Source organism: Lethenteron reissneri, chromosome 57 (genome assembly GCF_015708825.2).
Source record: "Lethenteron reissneri isolate LAM-NWPU_2019-01 chromosome 57, ASM1570882v1, whole genome shotgun sequence".
NCBI lineage: Eukaryota > Metazoa > Chordata > Hyperoartia > Petromyzontiformes > Petromyzontidae > Lethenteron > Lethenteron reissneri.
The window spans coordinates 9184660-9206150 of NC_083835.1; the positions used below are offsets into that span (position 1 = coordinate 9184660).

The 21491-nt window shown below is 57.9% G+C and overlaps 1 protein-coding gene across 3 annotated transcripts in view; it reads left to right on the forward strand.

The window, feature by feature from the left end:
- Window positions 1-21491, forward strand: part of RYK (receptor like tyrosine kinase) — an 88147-nt gene that overhangs the window by 45396 nt on the left and 21260 nt on the right. For all 3 annotated transcript variants that reach the window (XM_061575182.1, XM_061575184.1, XM_061575183.1), the window contains exons 4-11: window positions 7247-7346; window positions 12830-13000; window positions 13229-13267; window positions 13858-14023; window positions 14630-14730; window positions 16987-17112; window positions 18516-18602; window positions 19577-19646. In XM_061575182.1, the coding sequence (XP_061431166.1) occupies window positions 7247-7346; window positions 12830-13000; window positions 13229-13267; window positions 13858-14023; window positions 14630-14730; window positions 16987-17112; window positions 18516-18602; window positions 19577-19646 (860 nt within the window). The remainder of the gene's footprint in view (window positions 1-7246; window positions 7347-12829; window positions 13001-13228; window positions 13268-13857; window positions 14024-14629; window positions 14731-16986; window positions 17113-18515; window positions 18603-19576; window positions 19647-21491) is intronic.

Genomic DNA, 21491 nt, shown 5'->3' on the forward strand with positions numbered 1-21491 from the left:
GCACCGTCACTTGCATCGTCACTTGCACCGTCACTTGCACCGTCACATGCACCGTCACTTGCACCGTCACTTGCACCGTCACTTGCACCGTCACATGCACCGTCACATGCACCGTCACATGCACCGTCACTTGCACCGTCACTTGCACCGTCACTTGCACCGTCACTTGCACCGTCTCTTGCACCGTCACATGCACCGTCACATGCACCGTCACTTGCACCGTCACTTGCACCGTCACTTGCACCGTCACACGCACCGTCACACGCACCGTCACACGCACCGTCACACGCACCGTCACTTGCACCGTCACTTGCACCGTCACTTGGCACGTCACTTGCACCGTCACTTGCACCGTCACACGCACCGTCACATGCACCGTCACACGCACCGTCACTTGCACCGTCACTTGCACCGTCACACGCACCGTCACACGCACCGTCACAAGCACCGTCACACGCACCGTCACATGCACCGTCACTTGCACCGTCACACGCACCGTCACACGCACCGTCACACGCACCGTCAAACGCACCGTCACTTGCACCGTCACTTGCACCGTCACACGCACCGTCACACGCACCGTCACATGCACCGTCACACGCACCGTCACACGCACCGTCACTTGCACCGTCACACGCACCGTCACACGCACCGTCACTTGCACCGTCACACGCACCGTCACACGCACCGTCACACGCATCGTCACTTGCACCGTCACATGCACCGTCACTTGCACCGTCACTTGCACCGTCACTTGCACCGTCACATGCACCGTCACTTGCACCGTCACTTGCACCGTCACTTGCACCGTCACATGCACCGTCACTTGCACCGTCACACGCACCGTCACTTGCACCGTCACTTGCACCGTCACTTGCACTGTCACACGCACCGTCACACGCACCGTCACTTGCACCGTCACATGCACCGTCACACGCACCGTCACTTGCACCGTCACTTGCACCGTCACACGCACCGTCACTTGCACCGTCACACGCACCGTCACACGCACCGTCACACGCACCGTCACTTGCACCGTCACTTGCACCGTCACTTGCACCGTCACATGCACCGTCACACGCACCGTCACATGGCACCGTCACTTGCACCGTCACTTGCACCGTCACTTGCACCGTCACATGCACCGTCACTAGCACCGTCCACACGCACCGTCACACGCACCGTCACACGCACCGTCACTTGCACCGTCACTTGCACCGTCACTTGCACCGTCACTTGCACCGTCACATGCACCGTCACTTGCACCGTCACTTGCACCGTCACTTGCAACGTCACATGCACCGTCACATGCACCGTCACATGCACCGTCACTTGCACGGTCACTTGCACCGTCACTTGCACCGTCACTTGCACCGTCACTTGCACCGTCACATGCACCGTCACATGCACCGTCACTTGCACCGTCACTTGCACCGTCACATGCACCGTCACTTGCACCGTCACTTGCACCGTCACTTGCACCGTCACTTGCACCGTCACTTGCACCGTCACTTGCACCGTCACTTGCACCGTCACACGCACCGTCACATGCACCGTCACACGCACCGTCACACGCACCGTCACACGCACCGTCACTTGCACCGTCACTTGCACCGTCACACGCACCGTCACACGCACCGTCACACGCACCGTCACACGCACCGTCACTTGCACCGTCACTTGCACCGTCACTTGCCCGTCACACGCACCGTCACACGCACCGTCACACGCACCGTCACTTGCACCGTCACTTGCACCGTCACTTGCACCGTCACTTGCACCGTCACACGCACCGTCACTTGCACCGTCACACGCACCGTCACACGCACCGTCACACGCACCGTCACTTGCACCGTCACTTGCACCGTCACTTGCACCGTCACATGCACCGTCACACGCACCGTCACATGCACCGTCACTTGCACCGTCACTTGCACCGTCACTTGCACCGTCACATGCACCGTCACACGCACCGTCACACGCACCGTCACACGCACCGTCACTTGCACCGTCACTTGCACCGTCACTTGCACCGTCACATGCACCGTCACATGCACCGTCACATGCACCGTCACATGCACCGTCACACGCACCGTCACACGCACCGTCACATGCACCGTCACTTGCACCGTCACACGCACCGTCACCGCACCGTCACACGCACCGTCACTTGCACCGTCCTTGCACCGTCACGCACCGTCACTTGCACCGTCACTTGCACCGTCACACGCCGTCACTTGCACCGTCACTGCACCGTCACACGCACCGTCACACGCACCGTCACTTGCACCGTCACATGCACAGTCACACGCACCGTCACTTGCACCGTCACTTGCACCGTCACACGCACCGTCACACGCACCGTCACTTGCACCGTCACACGCACCGTCACATGCACCGTCACATGCACCGTCACACGCACCGTCACTTGCACCGTCACACGCACCGTCACACGCACCGTCACTTGCACCGTCACTTGCACCGTCACACGCACCGTCACACGCACCGTCATATGCACCGTCACACGCACCGTCACACGCACCGTCACTTGCACCGTCACACGCACCGTCACACGCACCGTCACTTGCACCGTCACACGCACCGTCACACGCACCGTCACACGCATCGTCACTTGCAACGTCACATGCACCGTAACACGCACCGTCACATGCAACCGTCACTGCACCGTCACTTGCACCGTCACTTGCACCGTCACATTGCACCGTCCACTTGCACCGTCACTTGCACCGTCACTTGCACCGTCACATGCACCGTCACTTGCACGTCACACGCACCGTCACTTGCACCGTCACTTGCACCGTCACTTGCACCGTCACACGCACCGTCACACGCACCGTCACTTGCACCGTCACATGCACCGTCACACGCACCGTCACTTGCACCGTCACACGCACCGTCACTTGCACCGTCACACGCACCGTCACACGCACCGTCACACGCACCGTCACACGCACCGTCACTTGCACCGTCACTTGCACCGTCACTTGCACCGTCACATGCACCGTCACACGCACCGTCACATGCACCGTCACTTGCACCGTCACTTGCACCGTCACTTGCACCGTCACATGCACCGTCACTTGCACCGTCACACGCACCGTCACACGCACCGTCACTTGCACCGTCACTTGCACCGTCACTTGCACCGTCACTTGCACCGTCACTTGCACCGTCACTTGCACCGTCACATGCACCGTCACTTGCACCGTCACTTGCACCGTCACTTGCACCGTCACATGCACCGTCACATGCACCGTCACATGCACCGTCACTTGCACCGTCACTTGCACCGTCACTTGCACCGTCACATGCACCGTCACATGCACCGTCACTTGCACCGTCACTTGCACCGTCACTTGCACCGTCACTTGCACTGTCACACGCACCGTCACACGCACCGTCACTTGCACCGTCACATGCACCGTCACACGCACCGTCACTTGCACCGTCACTTGCACCGTCACACGCACCGTCACTTGCACCGTCACACGCACCGTCACACGCACCGTCACACGCACCGTCACTTGCACCGTCACTTGCACCGTCACTTGCACCGTCACATGCACCGTCACACGCACCGTCACATGCACCGTCACTTGCACCGTCACTTGCACCGTCACTTGCACCGTCACATGCACCGTCACTAGCACCGTCACACGCACCGTCACACGCACCGTCACACGCACCGTCACTTGCACCGTCACTTGCACCGTCACTTGCACCGTCACTTGCACCGTCACATGCACCGTCACTTGCACCGTCACTTGCACCGTCACTTGCAACGTCACATGCACCGTCACATGCACCGTCACATGCACCGTCACTTGCACGGTCACTTGCACCGTCACTTGCACCGTCACTTGCACCGTCACTTGCACCGTCACATGCACCGTCACATGCACCGTCACTTGCACCGTCACTTGCACCGTCACATGCACCGTCACTTGCACCGTCACTTGCACCGTCACTTGCACCGTCACTTGCACCGTCACTTGCACCGTCACTTGCACCGTCACTTGCACCGTCACACGCACCGTCACACGCACCGTCACACGCACCGTCACACGCACCGTCACACGCACCGTCACTTGCACCGTCACTTGCACCGTCACACGCACCGTCACACGCACCGTCACACGCACCGTCACACGCACCGTCACTTGCACCGTCACTTGCACGCACCGCCCGTCACACGCACCGTCACACGCACCGTCACTTGCCACGTCATTGCACCGTCACTTGCACCGTCACTTGCACCGTCACACGCACCGTCACTTGCACCGTCACACGCACCGTCACACGCACCGTCACACGCACCGTCACTTGCACCGTCACTTGCACCGTCACTTGCACCGTCACATGCACCGTCACACGCACCGTCACATGCACCGTCACTTGCACCGTCACTTGCACCGTCACTTGCACCGTCACATGCACCGTCACACGCACCGTCACACGCACCGTCACACGCACCGTCACTTGCACCGTCACTTGCACCGTCACTTGCACCGTCACATGCACCGTCACATGCACCGTCACATGCACCGTCACATGCACCGTCACACGCACCGTCACACGCACCGTCACATGCACCGTCACTTGCACCGTCACACGCACCGTCACACGCACCGTCACACGCACCGTCACTTGCACCGTCACTTGCACCGTCACTTGCACCGTCACACGCACCGTCACTTGCACCGTCACTTGCACCGTCACACGCACCGTCACTTGCACCGTCACTTGCACCGTCACACGCACCGTCACACGCACCGTCACTTGCACCGTCACATGCACCGTCACACGCACCGTCACTTGCACCGTCACTTGCACCGTCACACGCACCGTCACACGCACCGTCACTTGCACCGTCACACGCACCGTCACATGCACCGTCACACGCACCGTCACTTGCACCGTCACACGCACCGTCACACGCACCGTCACTTGCACCGTCACTTGCACCGTCACACGCACCGTCACACGCACCGTCATATGCACCGTCACACGCACCGTCACACGCACCGTCACTTGCACCGTCACACGCACCGTCACACGCACCGTCACTTGCACCGTCACACGCACCGTCACACGCACCGTCACACGCATCGTCACTTGCACCGTCACATGCACCGTCACACGCACCGTCACATGCACCGTCACTTGCACCGTCACTTGCACCGTCACTTGCACCGTCACTTGCACCGTCACTTGCACCGTCACTTTGCACCGTCAATGCACCGTCACTTGCACCGTCACACGCACGTCACTTGCACCGTCACTTTGCACCGTCACTTGCACCGTCACACGCACCGTCACACGCACCGTCACTTGCACCGTCACATGCACCGTCACACGCACCGTCACTTGCACCGTCACTTGCACCGTCACACGCACCGTCACTTGCACCGTCACACGCACCGTCACACGCACCGTCACACGCACCGTCACACGCACCGTCACTTGCACCGTCACTTGCACCGTCACTTGCACCGTCACTTGCACCGTCACACGCACCGTCACATGCCCGTCACTTGCACCGTCACTTGCACCGTCACTTGCACCGTCACATGCACCGTCACTTGCACCGTCACACGCACCGTCACACGCACCGTCACTTGCACCGTCACTTGCACCGTCCCTTGCACCGTCACTTCACCGTCACTTGCACCGTACTTGCACCGTCACTTGCACCGTCACATGCACCGTCACTTGCACCGTCACTTGCACCGTCACTTGCACCGTCACATGCACCGTCACATGCACCGTCACATGCACCGTCACTTGCACCGTCACTTGCACCGTCACTTGCACCGTCACATGCACCGTCACATGCACCGTCACTGCACCGTCACTTGCACCGTCACTTGCACCGTCACTTGCACCGTCACATGCACCGTCACACGCACCGTCACACGCACCGTCACTTGCACCGTCACTTGCACCGTCACTTGCACCGTCACACGCACCGTCACTTGCACCGTCACTTGCACCGTCACTTGCACTGTCACTTGCACCGTCACTTGCACCGTCACACGCACCGTCACACGCACCGTCACACGCACCGTCACTTGCACCGTCACTTGCACCGTCACTTGCACCGTCACTTGCACCGTCACTTGCACCGTCACATGCACCGTCACATGCACCGTCACTTGCACCGTCACTTGCACCGTCACTTGCACCGTCACTTGCACCGTCACTTGCACCGTCACATGCACCGTCACATGCACCGTCACTTGCACCGTCACTTGCACCGTCACTTGCACCGTCACACGCACCGTCACACGCACCGTCACACGCACCGTCACACGCACCGTCACACGCACCGTCACTTGCACCGTCACTTGCACCGTCACTTGCACCGTCACTTGCACCGTCACATACACCGTCACATACACCGTCACATGCACCGTCACTTGCACCGTCACACGCACCGTCACACGCACCGTCACACGCACCGTCACTTGCACCGTCACTTGCACCGTCACTTGCACCGTCACTTGCACCGTCACATACACCGTCACATACACCGTCACATGCACCGTCACTTGCACCGTCACACGCACCGTCACACGCACCGTCACTTGCACCGTCACTTGCACCGTCACATGCACCGTCACATGCACCGTCACGGTGATCAACACCAACACCGGCACCTGCACTGGTGGCGACGCCAACACTTTGGTTGTACTTGTCTAGTTGATTGTGCTCATGATGTTGATGATGGTATTGATGATGGTGATAATACTGATGTTATTGATGATGATGATGTTGTTGATGGTATTGATGGTGGTGGTGATGGTATTGATGGTGGTGATGGTATTGATGGTGGTGATGGTATTGATGGTGGTGGTGATGGTATTGATGGTGAATGTGGTGGTGATGATATTGATGGTGGTGGTGATGGAGGTGGTGATTGTGGTGGTGGTGGTGATGGTGATGGTATTGATGGTGGTACTGATGGTGGTGGTGGTGGTGGTGGTGATGGTATTGATGGTGATGGTATTGATGGTGGTGGTGGTGATGGTGGTGGTGGTATTGATGGTGATGGTATTGATGGTGGTGGTGGTGATGGTGGTGATGGTATTGATGGTGATGGTATTGATGGTGGTGGTGGTGATGGTGGTGATGGTATTGATGGTGATGGTATTGATGGTGGTGGTGGTGATGGTGCTGGTGATGGTGTTGATGTTGTTGATGGTATTTGTGTTGGTGTCTGCAGGTGGAGTACCGGTTGGGGTTCCAGGTGGACGATCCGATCGCCATGGACCCCCCCACGGTGAACGTCACGTGGAACGGAGCGGTGCCCCGACTCCCCTCCGGTACGGGGCGCACATATACAGCGTGTCCCCGTGTCTCTCTGTGTCTCACCGCGTCTCACTGTGTCTCTCTGTGTCTCACTGTGTCTCACTGTGTCTCACTGTGTCTCACCGTGTCTCTCCGTGTCTCACTGTGTCTCACCGCGTCTCACCGTGTCTCCCCGTGTCTCACCGTGTCCCCGTGTCTCACCGTGTCTCACCGCGTCTCACTGTGTCTCTCTGTGTCTCACTGCGTCTCTCCGTGTCTCACCGTGTCTCCCCGTGTCTCTCTGTGTCTCACTGTGTCTCACCGTGTCTCACCGTGTCTCACTGTGTCTCACTGTGTCTCACCGTCTCACTGTGTCTCACCGCGTCTCACCGTGTCTCTCTGTGTCTCACTGTGTCTCACCGTCTCACTGTGTCTCACCGCGTCTCACCGCGTCTCACCGTGTCTCACTGTGTCTCACCGCGTCTCACCGCGTCTCACCGTGTCTCACTGTGTCTCACTGTGTCTCACTGTGTCTCACTGTGTCTCACCGTCTCACCGCGTCTCACTGTGTCTCACTGTGTCTCACCGTGTCTCTCCGTGTCTCACTGTGTCTCACCGTGTCTCACTGTGTCTCACCGCGTCTCACTGTGTCTCACCGCGTCTCACTGTGTCTCACTGTGTCTCACTGTGTCTCACCGTGTCTCACCGTGTCTCACCGTGTCTCACCGTGTCTCTCTGTGTCTCACCGTGTCTCACCGTGTCTCACTGTGTCTCACTGTGTCTCACTGTGTCTCACCGTGTCTCACCGTGTCTCACTGTGTCTCTCTGTGTCTCACCGTGTCTCTGTGTCTCACTGTGTCTCTCTGTGTCTCACTGTGTCTCTCTGTGTCTCACCGTGTCTCACTGTGTCTCTCTGTGTCTCACTGTGTCTCTCTGTGTCTCACCGTGTCTCACCATGTCTCTCTGTGTCTCACCGTGTCTCTCCGTGTCTCACCGTGTCTTTCCGTGTCTCACCGTGTCTCACCGTGTCTCTCCGCGTCTCTCCGTGTCTCACCGTGTCTCACCGTGTCTCTCCGCGTCTCACCGTGTCTCACCGTGTCTCCCTGTGTCTCACCGTGTCTCACCGTGTCTCACCGTGTCTCACCGTGTCTCTCCGCGTCTCACTGTGTCTCACCGCGTCTCACCGTGTCTCACTGTGTCTCACCGTGTCTCACCGTGTCTCACCCTGTCTCCCCGTGTCTCACTGTGTCTCACTGTGTCTCCCCGTGTCTCTCTGTGTCTCACTGTGTCTCACCGTGTCTCACTGTGTCTCACTGTGTCTCCCCGTGTCTCTCTGTGTCTCACCGTGTCTCATTGTGTCTCTCTGTGTCTCTCTGTGTCTCACCGTGTCTCATTGTGTCTCTCTGTGTCTCATTGTGTCTCTCTGTGTCTCACTGTGTCTCACCGTGTCTCTGCGTGTCTCTGCGTGTCTCACCGTGTCTCACCGTGTCTCACTGTGTCTCCCCGTGTCTCACCGTGTCTCACCCTGTCTCCCCCTGTCTCTCTGTGTCTCCCCGTGTCTCTCTGTGTCTCCCCGTGTCTCACTGTGTGTCACTGTGTGTCACCGTGTCTCACCGCATCTCACCGCGTCTCACCGCGTCCCTGTGTCTCCCCGCGTCTCACCGTGTCCCCGTGTCCCCGTGTCTCACCGCGTCTCACCGTGTCCCCGTGTCTCACCGTGTCTCACCGTGTGTCCCCGCGTCTCACCGCGTCTCACCGCGTCTCACCGCGTCTCACCGCGTCTCACCGCGTCTCACCGTGTGTCTCACCGTGTCTCACCGTGTCTCACCGCGTCTCACCGTGTCCCCGTGTCTCACCGTGTCTCCCCGCGTCTCACCGTGTGTCCCCGCGTCCCCGTGTCTCACCGTGTCTCACTGTGTCTCACCGTGTCTCTCTGTGTCTCACCGTGTCTCACCGCATCTCATTGTGTCTCACCGTGTCTCACCGCGTCTCACTGTGTCTCACTGTGTCTCACTGTGTCTCACCGTGTCTCTCTGTGTCTCACTGTGTCTCACCGTGTCTCACCGCGTCTCACTGTGTCTCACTGTGTCTCACCGTGTCTCACTGTGTCTCACTGTGTCTCACCGTGTCTCACCGTGTCTCACTGTGTGTCTCACCGTGTCTCACTGTGTCTCACCGTGTCTCACCGTGTCTCTCTGTGTCTCACTGTGTCTCACTGTGTCTCACCGTGTCTCACCGTGTCTCTCCGTGTCTCACCATGTCTCACTGTGTCTCACCGCGTCTCACCGTGTCCCCGTGTCTCACCGTGTCTCCCCGCGTCTCACTGTGTCTCACCGTGTCTCACTGTGTCTCACCGTGTCTCTCTGTGTCTCACCGTGTCTCACCGCGTCTCATTGTGTCTAACCGTGTCTCACCGCGTCTCACTGTGTCTCACTGTGTCTCACTGTGTCTCACCGTGTCTCACCGTGTCTCACCGTGTCTCACCGCGTCTCACTGTGTCTCACTGTGTCTCACCGTGTCTCACTGTGTCTCACCGTGTCTCACCGTGTCTCACTGTGTGTCTCACCGTGTCTCACTATGTCTCACCGTGTCTCACCGTGTCTCTCTGTGTCTCACTGTGTCTCACTGTGTCTCACCGTGTCTCACCGTGTCTCTCCGTGTCTCACCGTGTCTCACCGTGTCTCACTGTGTCTCACCGTGTCTCACCGTATCTCACTGTGTCTCACCGTGTCTCTCTGTGTCTCACTGTGTCTCACTGTGTCTCACCGTGTCTCTCCGTGTCTCACCGTATCTCACTGTGTCTCACCGTGTCTCTCCGTGTCTCACTGTGTCTCACCGTGTCTCTCCGTGTCTCACCGTGTCTCACCGTGTCTCACCGTGTCTCACCGTGTCTCACCGTGTCTCACTGTGTCTCACCGTGTCTCACCGTGTCTCTCCGTGTCTCACCGTGTCTCACCGTGTCTCACCGTGTCTCACCGTGTCTCACCGTGTCTCACCGTGTCTCACCGTGTCTCACCGTGTCTCTCTGTGTCTCACCGTGTCTCACCGTGTCTCTCTGTGTCTCACCGTGTCTCACCGTGTCTCACCGTGTCTCACCGTGTCTCACTGTGTCTCACCGTGTCTCACCGTGTCTCACTGTGTCTCACCGTGTCTCACCGTGTCTCTCCGTGTCTCACCGCGTCTCACTGTGTCTCACTGTGTCTCACCGTGTCTCTCTGTGTCTCACTGTGTCTCACCGTGTCTCTCTGTGTCTCACTGTGTCTCACCGCGTCTCACCGCGTCTCACTGTGTCTCACTGTGTCTCACCGTGTCTCTCTGTGTCTCACCGTGTCTTTCTGTGTCTCACCGTGTCTCTCTGTGTCTCACTGTGTCTCACCGTGTCTCACTGTGTCTCTCCGTGTCTCACTGTGTGTCTCTCTGTGTCTCACTGTGTCTCACTGTGTCTCTCCGTGTCTCTCCATGTCTCTCCGTGTCTCACCGTGTCTCACCGTGTCTCTCCGCGTCTCACTGTGTCTCACCGTGTCTCCCCGTGTCTCCCCGTGTCTCCCCGTGCCTCACCGTGTCTCCCCGTGTCTCACCGTGTCTCACCGTGTCCCCGTGTCTCACCATGTCTCACCGTGTCTCACCGTGTCCCCGTGTCTCACCGTGTCTCACCGTGTGTCTCACCGTGTCTCACCGTGTCCCCGTGTCTCACCGTGTCTCACCGTGTCTCCCCGTGTCTCACCGTGTCTCACTGTGTCTCACTGTGTCTCACCGTGTCTCACCGTGTCTCACCGTGTCTCTCTGTGTCTCACCGTGTCTCACCGTGTCTCTCCGTGTCTCACCGCGTCTCACTGTGTCTCACTGTGTCTCACCGTGTCTCTCTGTGTCTCACCCTGTCTCTCTGTGTCTCACTGTGTCTCACCGTGTCTCTCTGTGTCTCACTGTGTCTCACCGCGTCTCACCGCGTCTCACTGTCTCACTGTGTCTCACCGTGTCTCACCGTGTCTCACCGTGTCTCACTGTGTGTCTCACCGTGTCTCACTGTGTCTCACCGTGTCTCTCTGTGTCTCACTGTGTCTCACTGTGTCTCACCGTGTCTCACCGTGTCTCTCCGTGTCTCACCGTGTCTCACCATGTCTCACCGTGTCTCACCGTGTCTCACCGTGTCTCTCTGTGTCTCACTGTGTCTCACCGTGTCTCTCTGTGTCTCACTGTGTCTCACCGTGTCTCACCGTGTCTCACCGTGTCTCACCGTGTCTCTCCGTGTCTCACCGCGTCTCACTGTGTCTCACTGTGTCTCACCGTGTCTCTCTGTGTCTCACTGTGTCTCACCGTGTCTCTCTGTGTCTCACTGTGTCTCACCGCGTCTCACCGCGTCTCACTGTGTCTCACTGTGTCTCACCGTGTCTCTCTGTGTCTCACCGTGTCTTTCTGTGTCTCACTGTGTCTCACCGTGTCTCTCTGTGTCTCACTGTGTCTCACCGTGTCTCACCGTGTCTCACTGTGTCTCACTGTGTCTCACCGTGTCTCTCTGTGTCTCACCGTGTCTCTCTGTGTCTCACCGTGTCTCTCTGTGTCTCACTGTGTCTCACCGTGTCTCACTGTGTCTCTCCGTGTCTCACTGTGTGTCTCTCTGTGTCTCACCGTGTCTCACCATGTCTCACCGTGTCTCACCGTGTCTCACCGTGTCTCACCGTGTCTCACCGTGTCTCTCTGTGTCTCACCGTGTCTCTCTGTGTCTCACTGTGTCTCACTGTGTCTCTCCGTGTCTCTCCGTGTCTCTCCGTGTCTCACCGTGTCTCACCGTGTCTCACCGTGTCTCTCCGCGTCTCACTGTGTCTCACCGTGTCTCCCCGTGTCTCCCCGTGTCTCCCCGTGCCTCACCGTGTCTCCCCGTGTCTCACCGTGTCTCACCGTGTCCCCGTGTCTCACCGTGTCTCACCGTGTCTCACCGTGTCCCCGTGTCTCACCGTGTCTCACCGTGTGTCTCACCGTGTCTCACCGTGTCCCCGTGTCTCACCGTGTCTCACCGTGTCTCCCCGTGTCTCACCGTGTCTCACCGTGTCCCCGTGTCTCACCATGTCTCACCATGTCTCACCGTGTCCCCGTGTCTCACCGTGTCTCACCGTGTCTCACCGTGTGTCTCACCGTGTCTCACCGTGTCCCCGTGTCTCACCGTGTCTCACCGTGTCTCACCGTGTCTCCCCGTGTCTCACCGTGTCTCACCGTGTCCCCGTGTCTCACCATGTCTCACCATGTCTCACCTTGTCCCCGTGTCTCACCGTGTCTCACCGTGTGTCTCACCGTGTCTCACCGTGTCCCCGTGTCTCACCGTGTCTCACCGTGTCTCACCGTGTCCCCGTGTCTCACCGTGTCTCACCGTGTCCCCGTGTCTCACCGTGTCTCACCGTGTCTCACCGTGTCTCCCCGTGTCTCACCGCGTGTCCCCCGTGTCCCCGTGTCTCACCGTGTCTCACCGTGTCCCCGTGTCTCACCGTGTCCCCGTGTCTCACCGCGTGTCCGCCGTGTGTCCCAGTGTTCCGCGTGAACCTGCCCTGCACGGGCCGCGTTGAGAGCGAAGTGGCTCTGCTCATGCAGCTGAACCTCACCGCCACCTCCACCTCCACCACCTCCACCGCCACCTCCACCGCGGCCGGGAAAAACGTCACCACCCTCAACTTCAAGCGGCGGAAATCCTGCTCCCGACGTACGCACACACACGCGCGCACGCAGACACGCGCACACACATGTACACGCACACACATGCACACGCACACGCGTGTCCCGTCTCGTCTCCTACCCCCCCGCCTGTCCGCATAACCGCCTGTCCAGTTAACCGCCTTTACCCATAACCGCCTGTTCAGCTAACCGTCTGTCCGCGTCACCTCCTGTACACGCTTGCGCCCCTCTCTCTGTGTCTCTGTGTGCTCTGCAGAAGCCGATCTGGATGAAGGACCGCTCGGTCCATCCACCGGTGAGAAGCCACGCGCACGCACACAAAGGCAAAGATCCCCCGTATAGCCTTAGCAGACTGTCAGGGCAAGTGCTGTTAGCGAGCACCTACACGAGGGGGTGGGTGGCCAGCACCACGTCCGACCGCCTTTGTTTTCCCCAGTGGCGATGGTTACACACCACACCAGGTACTCATTTGATGCTGAGTCGACCTAGGTGAAGCCCAGGACCGGTTCAGATAATCGTCACTGGGTGTTGGCTGTGTGCGGGAATCGGACTCGGTTCTCCGGGTTCATAGCGCAGCGCTAACCACTGCACCACTGCTCCCCGCACGCACGCACACACACGCACATGCACACGCGCACGCATACACTCGCACACACATGCACACCCACACACGCACCCAAACACACACCGCCGCTTGTTGTTGTTGTGGTGGTTGTTGTTGCGATTGTTGCTGAGGTTGTGGTGATGTCCTACCGCTTGTTGTTGTGGTTGTTTTTGTTGTGGTTGTTTTTGTTGTTATTGCGATTATTTCGGTAATGCCCCCGCCGCCTGTTGTTGTTGATGTTGCTGTGGTTGTTGTTGTTGCTGCGTCGGCGCCGCCGCCAGACGGGCACGGCGGCGCGACGGTGGCGGTGGCGGCGGCGGCGGCGGCGACGACGTCGACGCGCGTCTTCTACATCAGCGTGGGCGTCTGCTGCGCCGTCATCTTCCTGGTGGCGCTCGTGCTGGCGCTGCTGCACATCCACAGCATGAAGAAGGTGGAGGAGGACAGGTGACGCCTGAGCCACCACCACCACCACCACTCGCACGTGTGTGCACGTGTGTGTGGAGTGTGTGTGTGTGCGGAGTGTGTGTGTGGAGTGTGTGGCCGTGTGTGTATGTGTGTGGAGTGTGTGTGCCGTGTGTGTGGAGTGCGTGTGTGTGGGTGTGTGTGTGGAGTGTGTGAGTGTGTGTGCCGCGTGTGTGGACCGTGTGTGTGTGGACCGTGTGTGTGTGTGTGTGGAGTGTGTGTGTGCTACGTGTGTGGAGTTTGTGTGTGCCGTGTGTGTGTGCCGCGTGTGTGTGTTACCGTGTGTTTATACTAAACGTGTTATGTGTGTGTGTGTACCGTGTGTTTATACAGTGTGTGTGTACTGTGTGTGTGTACCGTGTGTTTATACTAAACCCGTTATGTGTGTGTGTTTACCGTGTGTTTATACAGTGTGTGTGTACCGTGTGTGTGTACCGCGTGTTTATACAGTGTGTGTGTACTGTGTGTGTGTACCGTGTGTTTATGCTAAACGTGTGTGTGTGTGTATGTTTATACTAAACGTGTGTGTGTGTGCCGTGTGTTTATACTAAACGCGTTACGTGTGTGTGCCGTGTGTCCCGCGTGCAGCCTGTTTGACAGTGAGAGCACCCAGGGGCTGTCCCAGCCGTCCACACAGACGACGCAGTGCCTGCGCGCGGACACCCCCAACAACGCCGCTCCCATCACCAGTACGTCACCCCACGTCACACCCCACGTCACACCCCACATCACACCCCACGTCACACCCCACGTCACACCCCACGTCACGACGTCACCCCCCACGTCACACCCCACGTCACCCCCCACGTCACCCCCCACGTCACCCCCACGTCACGACGTCACCCCCCACGTCACCCCCCACGTCACCCCCCACGTCACCCCCCACGTCACGACGTCACCCCCCCACGTCACACCCCACGTCACCCCCCACGTCACCCCCCACGTCACACCCCACGTCACCCCCACGTCACGACGTCACCCCCCACGTCACACCCCACGTCACCCCCCCCGTCACCCCCCACGTCACCCCCCACGTCACACCCCACGTCACCCCACACGTCACGACGTCACCCCCCACGTCACCCCCCACGTCACCCCCCACGTCACCCCCCACGTCACCCCCCCCACGACACCCCCCACGTCACCCCCCACGTCACCCCCCACGTCACCCCCCACGTCACCCCCCACGTCACCCCCCACGTCACCCCCCACGTCACCCCCCACGTCACCCCCCACGTCACCCCCACGTCACCCCCCCCCACGACACCCCCCACGTCACCCCCCACGTCCCCCCCCACGTCACCCCCCACGTCACCCCCCACGTCACCCCCCACGTCACCCCCCACGTCACCCCCACGTCACCCCCCACGTCACCCCCCCCACGACACCCCCCACGTCACTCCCCACGTCACCCCCCACGTCACCCCCCACGACACCCCCCATGTCACCCCCCACGTCACCCCCCACGTCGCCCCTCGTGTCGCATGTTCTCACCGTACGAAGCCATCCGTGCTCATCCGAGGTGCGGTAAACACACGTTCAGCGTGTTTGTCTGCTACTAGACGTTTTGCACACGACGATGACGATGACGACGATGACGATGACGACGATGACGACGACGACGATGACGATGACGACGATGACGACGATGACGAAGACGACGATGACGACGATGACGACGATGACGACGAAGACGACGACGACGAGACGACGATGACGACGATGACGACGACGACGATAACGACGACGACGACGATGACGAAGACGACGATGACGAAGACGACGATGACGACGATGACGAAGACGACGATGACGACGACGATGACGACGATGATGACGATGATGATGACGACGACGATGATGATGACGTTGATGATGACGATTATGATGACGTTGATGATGACGGTGATGATGACGTTGATGGGTGGTGGTGGTGATGATGACGATGATGATGACGTTGATGGTGGTGGTGATGATGACGTTGATGATGACGTTGATGGTGGTGGTGATGACGATGATGATGACGTTGACGGTGGTGGTGATGATGATGATGACGTTGATGGTGGTGGTGACGATGACGATGATGATGACGTTGATGATGACGTTGATGATGACGTTGATGGGTGGTGGTGATGATGACGTTGATGATGACGTTGATGGTGGTGGTGATGATGACGATGATGATGACGTTGATGATGACGTTGATGATGACGTTGATGGTGGTGGTGATGACGATGATGATGACGTTGATGGTGGTGGTGACGATGACGATGATGATGACGTTGATGATGACGTTGATGATGACGATGACGTTGATGATGATTTTTATGGGTGGTGGTGATGATGACGTTGATGATGACGATGATGATGACGTTGATGGTGATGGTGGTGGTGACGATGACGATGATGAACCACTTGGTTGAGACGTCATTCGTGACGACCGGGTCGCTTAGCAGCAGCTCACTAGGATCCTCACGCCTGCTAAAATAAATAATAAAATACTTTAAGAGTTTGTAGCCTGCAACAGACTGCTGGGGCAAGTGCTGTTAGCGAGTAGCAGCACCTTCGAATGCCGGCACGGCACACGAGGGGGTGGGTGGCCAGCACCACGCCCGGCCGCCTTTGTCTCCCCAGTGGCGACGTTTACTAGAAATGTTGCACACAAGTTTTAAGAGTGCACCTCCGTGGGGCAGCGCCAAGCGAGGGTCGTGGACCCTGTCCCTGACCCCCCGGCCCCCCCGCCCACTGGGCCCGGAGCTCTCACCCTGGAGCTCGAGGCTGAGCGAGCGTTGTCATGCCGTGCCTGCTACGCCCATCGCTTGCCGATCGGAACGATCGCTGCACCGGCCCCCGTGACGTCCCTGCCCCTCTGATCGACGTCCCTGCCCCCTCGGCCTGCCCTCCTGCCCCCCCCTGCCCCCCCCCCCCCCCGCGACTGGGAGTAGACTACCCGAGCCTGAAGATTGAGAAGAACGACCTGAAGCCACTGAACCTGCCAGAGGCGAAGAGTCGCGTGCGTGACATCGCCGTGGCGCGCGAGAGGGTCACGCTCAAGCAGGTGCTGCAGGAAGGTACGCACGCACGCACACATGCACACACACACGCACACGCAGACACATACACACACGCAGACACGCAGAGATATACACAGATATACACACACAGACACGCACATACACACACACACACGCAGACACGCAGACACAGGCACACGCAGACACACACGCAGACACACACACATGCAGACACGCACACACACACAGATATACACACACAGACAGAGATATACACAGATATACAAACGCACACAGATATACACACACGTACACACAGACACGTAGACACACACACACACGCAGACACACACACGCAGAAACACACACACGCAGACACACACACGCACACACGCACACATATATACACAGACACACACGCACACACACATACACAGACACATACACACTCGCACGCGCACACATACGCACACACACGCAGACACACACACGCACATACACACACACACGCACACACACACGCAGACACACACACGCAAACACACACACACGCAGACACGTACACACACAGACACGCACACACACACAGACACGCAGACACGCGCACATACGCAGACACGCACACACACACGCAGACACGCAGACACACAGACACACACACAGAGATATATACAGATATACACAGACGCGCACATGCACACAGATATACACAGACGCACACATGCACACACAGACACGCAGACACACACACAGATATACACAGATGCACACATGCACACACAGACACGCAGACACACACACAGATATACACAGACGCACACATGCACACACACAGACACGCAGACACACACACAGATATACACAGACGCACAGACACACACATACACACACGCACAGACGCACACATGCACACGCACACGCAGACATGCACACAGATATACACAGACGCACACAGATATACACAGACGCACACATGCACACGCACACATGCACATGCACACACACACACGCAGACATGTAGACACACACAGATATACACAGACGCACACGCAGACACACACACAGATATACACGCACACACAGACACCAAAAAAGACAAACATCTCCCATCTAGCCTTAACAGACTGGGGCAAGTGCTGTTAGCGAGCACCTATGAAGGTGGCGATGCTCACACATTGCACCAGGTACTCATTTGAGGCTAAGTCGACCTAGGAGAGACCCAGGACCAGATTCAGATAATCGTCACCGGTGTTGGTGGCCGTGAGCGGGAATCGAACTCGGGTCACCGGGTTCGTAGCGCAGCGTAGCGCTAACCGCTGCACCACCGCTCCCCACTCGCGCGCACACTCGCAGTTGCTTGTTTGAGGGCCGGCGCTATGAACCCGCCACGCGCTGACAGCACTTGCCCCTACCGTGTGTGAAGGCTGCGCTGTTGGGCCTCTGTGTGGGTGTGGCGACAGGAACATTTGGCAGGATCTACCACGGCGTGCTGCTCGATGAGAAGGACCCCAAGGTGGAGAAGGAGGTGTTCGTCAAAACCGTCAACGGTACGTAGTCAACCGCGGTCGACAACGGTGCGTAGACAACCGCGGTCGACAACGGTGCGTAGACAACCGCGGTCGACAACGGTGCGTAGACAACCGTGGTCGACAACGGTGCGTAGTCAACCAAGGTCGACAACGGTGCGTAGACAACCGCGGTCGACAACAGTGCGTAGTCAACCGAGGTCGACAACGGTGCGTAGACAACCGCGGTCGACAACGGTGCGTAGACAACCGCGGTCGACAACGGTGCGTAGTCAACCGCGGTCGACAACGGTGCGTAGACAACCGCGGTCGACAACGGTGCGTAGACGACCGCGGTCGTCAACGGTGCGTAGTCGACCGTGGTCGACAACGGTACGTAGACAACCGAGGTCGACAACGGTGCATAGACAACCGAGGTCGACAACGGTGCGTAGACAACCGCGGTCGATGGTTCATCACGCAGCGACGCGCTAACCGCTACCCTACCGCTCCCCGTACACTCACGCACACGCAGTGGCAAATTATCGCCCCCTACCGGCAGTAGAGTTGACGCCCGCCTGCAGGCCAAGGCAGAGGTCGCAACCGGGTACCCGATACCCGTACCCTACCCGATACCCGGCTACCCGTACCCAGCCGGGATCTTGGCCATCGCAAATGATAGCTCGGCAAAGTGGCTCATCGTCGTGCGCACATTTATATCAGTAGCCAAATGCTCTGAGCGCTTGATGACGATTCTAAATGTGGAGGGAAAAACTGGAGGACCCGGAGCAACATCCACGCAGCCACGGGGGAAGAGAGAGAGAGAGAGAGAGGGGACATGCAGACTCAGGGTTGGTATCGCAGCCACGACCTCCTGTACACCAGGCGAGGGAGTTAACATCTCACCATCGCTCCATCTCACCATCGCTCCATCTCGCCATCGCTCCATCTCCTCAGCAAACACGCGGTGTGTGTCTGACCCTGTGACCCCCTGTCTGACCCTATGACCCCCACAGAGCACGCCTCCGAGGTCCAGGTCGTCCTCATGCTCACGGAGAGCTGCAAGCTGCGCGGGCTGCACCACCGGTGAGACGCGGCGAGCTCGGGTTAGCGCCGTCGGCTACGTACGGTGGTGCGGAAGAAGTTCAACACACGCATGCAGATGTGCAGACGTACAGACGTACAGACGTGCAGACGTGCAGACGTGCAGACGTGCAGACGTGCAGACGTGCAGACGTGCAGACGTGCAGACGTAGAGACGTGCAGACGTGCAGACGTACAGACGTACAGACGTGCATGCACACAACACTATACCACCACCATCATCATCTCACCAGCATTGTCGTCGTTAGCGCGCCGCGCTACGAACCCGAGTTCGATTCCCGATCATGGCGAACACCGGTGACGATTATCGGAAGCGGTCTTGGGTCTCCCCTAGGACGACTCAGCCTCAAATGAGTAGCTGGTGCGGTGTGTGAACATCAACACTGGGGACACAAAGGCGGCCGGGTGTGGTGCTTGCCACCCCCTTGTGTGCTGTTCCGGCCTTCATAGGTGCTACTCGCTACCAGCACTTGCCCCAACAGTCTGTTAAGGCTATATGGGGGGTCTTTGTCTTTGATGGTGGAGATGGTGATGACGGTGGTGACGATGATGATAACAATGATGGCGGTAATGATGATGATGGTGACGGTAATGATGGTGGTGATGATGATGATGGCGGTGACGATAGTGGTGATGATGATAGTGGTGATGATGACGGTAATGGTGATGATGACGGAGATGGTGATGATCATGATGACGGTAATGATGATGATGACGTAGATGGTGATGATGATGATGATGACGGTAATGATGATGATGACGTAGATGGTGATGATGATGATGACGGTAATGATGATGATGATGACGTAGATGGTGATGATGATGATGACGGTAATGATGATGATGATGACAGTAATGATGATGATGACGTAGATGGTGATGATGATGATGACGGTAATGGTGATGATGATGATGACAGTGATGATGGTGATGACAGTGTGTGTGTGGGATGGTGATGATGATTGTGACTGCGTGTGTGTGATGATGGTGATGACTGTGTGTGTGTGTGGGATGGTGATGATGATTGTGACTGCGTGTGTGTTATTATGGTGATGACAGTAATGATGACGGTGATAGTTTTGATGATGATGGCGGTAATGATGATGGTGATGATTATGACGGTGACAGTGATGATGATGACGGTAATGATGATGATGATGACGATAGTGATGGTGATGATGACAGTCATGGTGATGACGGTGATAGTATTGATGATGGTGGTGGTGATGATGGTGGTGATGATGACGGTGGTGATGATGATGATGATGTTGGTGATGAAGATAATGTTGGTGATGATGGTGGTGGTGGAGTGTGTGTGTGATGGTGATGATGATGGTGTGTGTGTGTGTGTGATGATGATGACTGTGTGTGTGATGGTGATGATGACTGTGTGTGATGATGATGATGGTGTGTGATGGTGATGATGATGATGGTAACTGTGTGTGTGATGGTGATGATGGTGATGGTGTGTGTAATGGTGATGATGATGACGACTGTGTGTGTGATGGTGATGATGATGATGATGGTGTGTGTGTGATGGTGGTGATGATGATGGTAACTGTATGTGTGTGTGTGTGATGATGATAATGATGATGATGGTGTGTGTGTGATGGTGGTGATGATGATGTTAACTGTATGTGTGTGCGTGTGCGTGACGAGGAACCTGCTGCCGATCTATGCGGTATGCGTGTGTGATGGTGATGGTGTGTGTGTGTGATGATGGTAACTGTGTGTGTGTGATGGTGATGATGCTGGTGTGATGATGGTGATGATGGTGATGACTGTGTGTGTGCGTGATGGTGATGATGATGGTGTGTGTGTGATGGT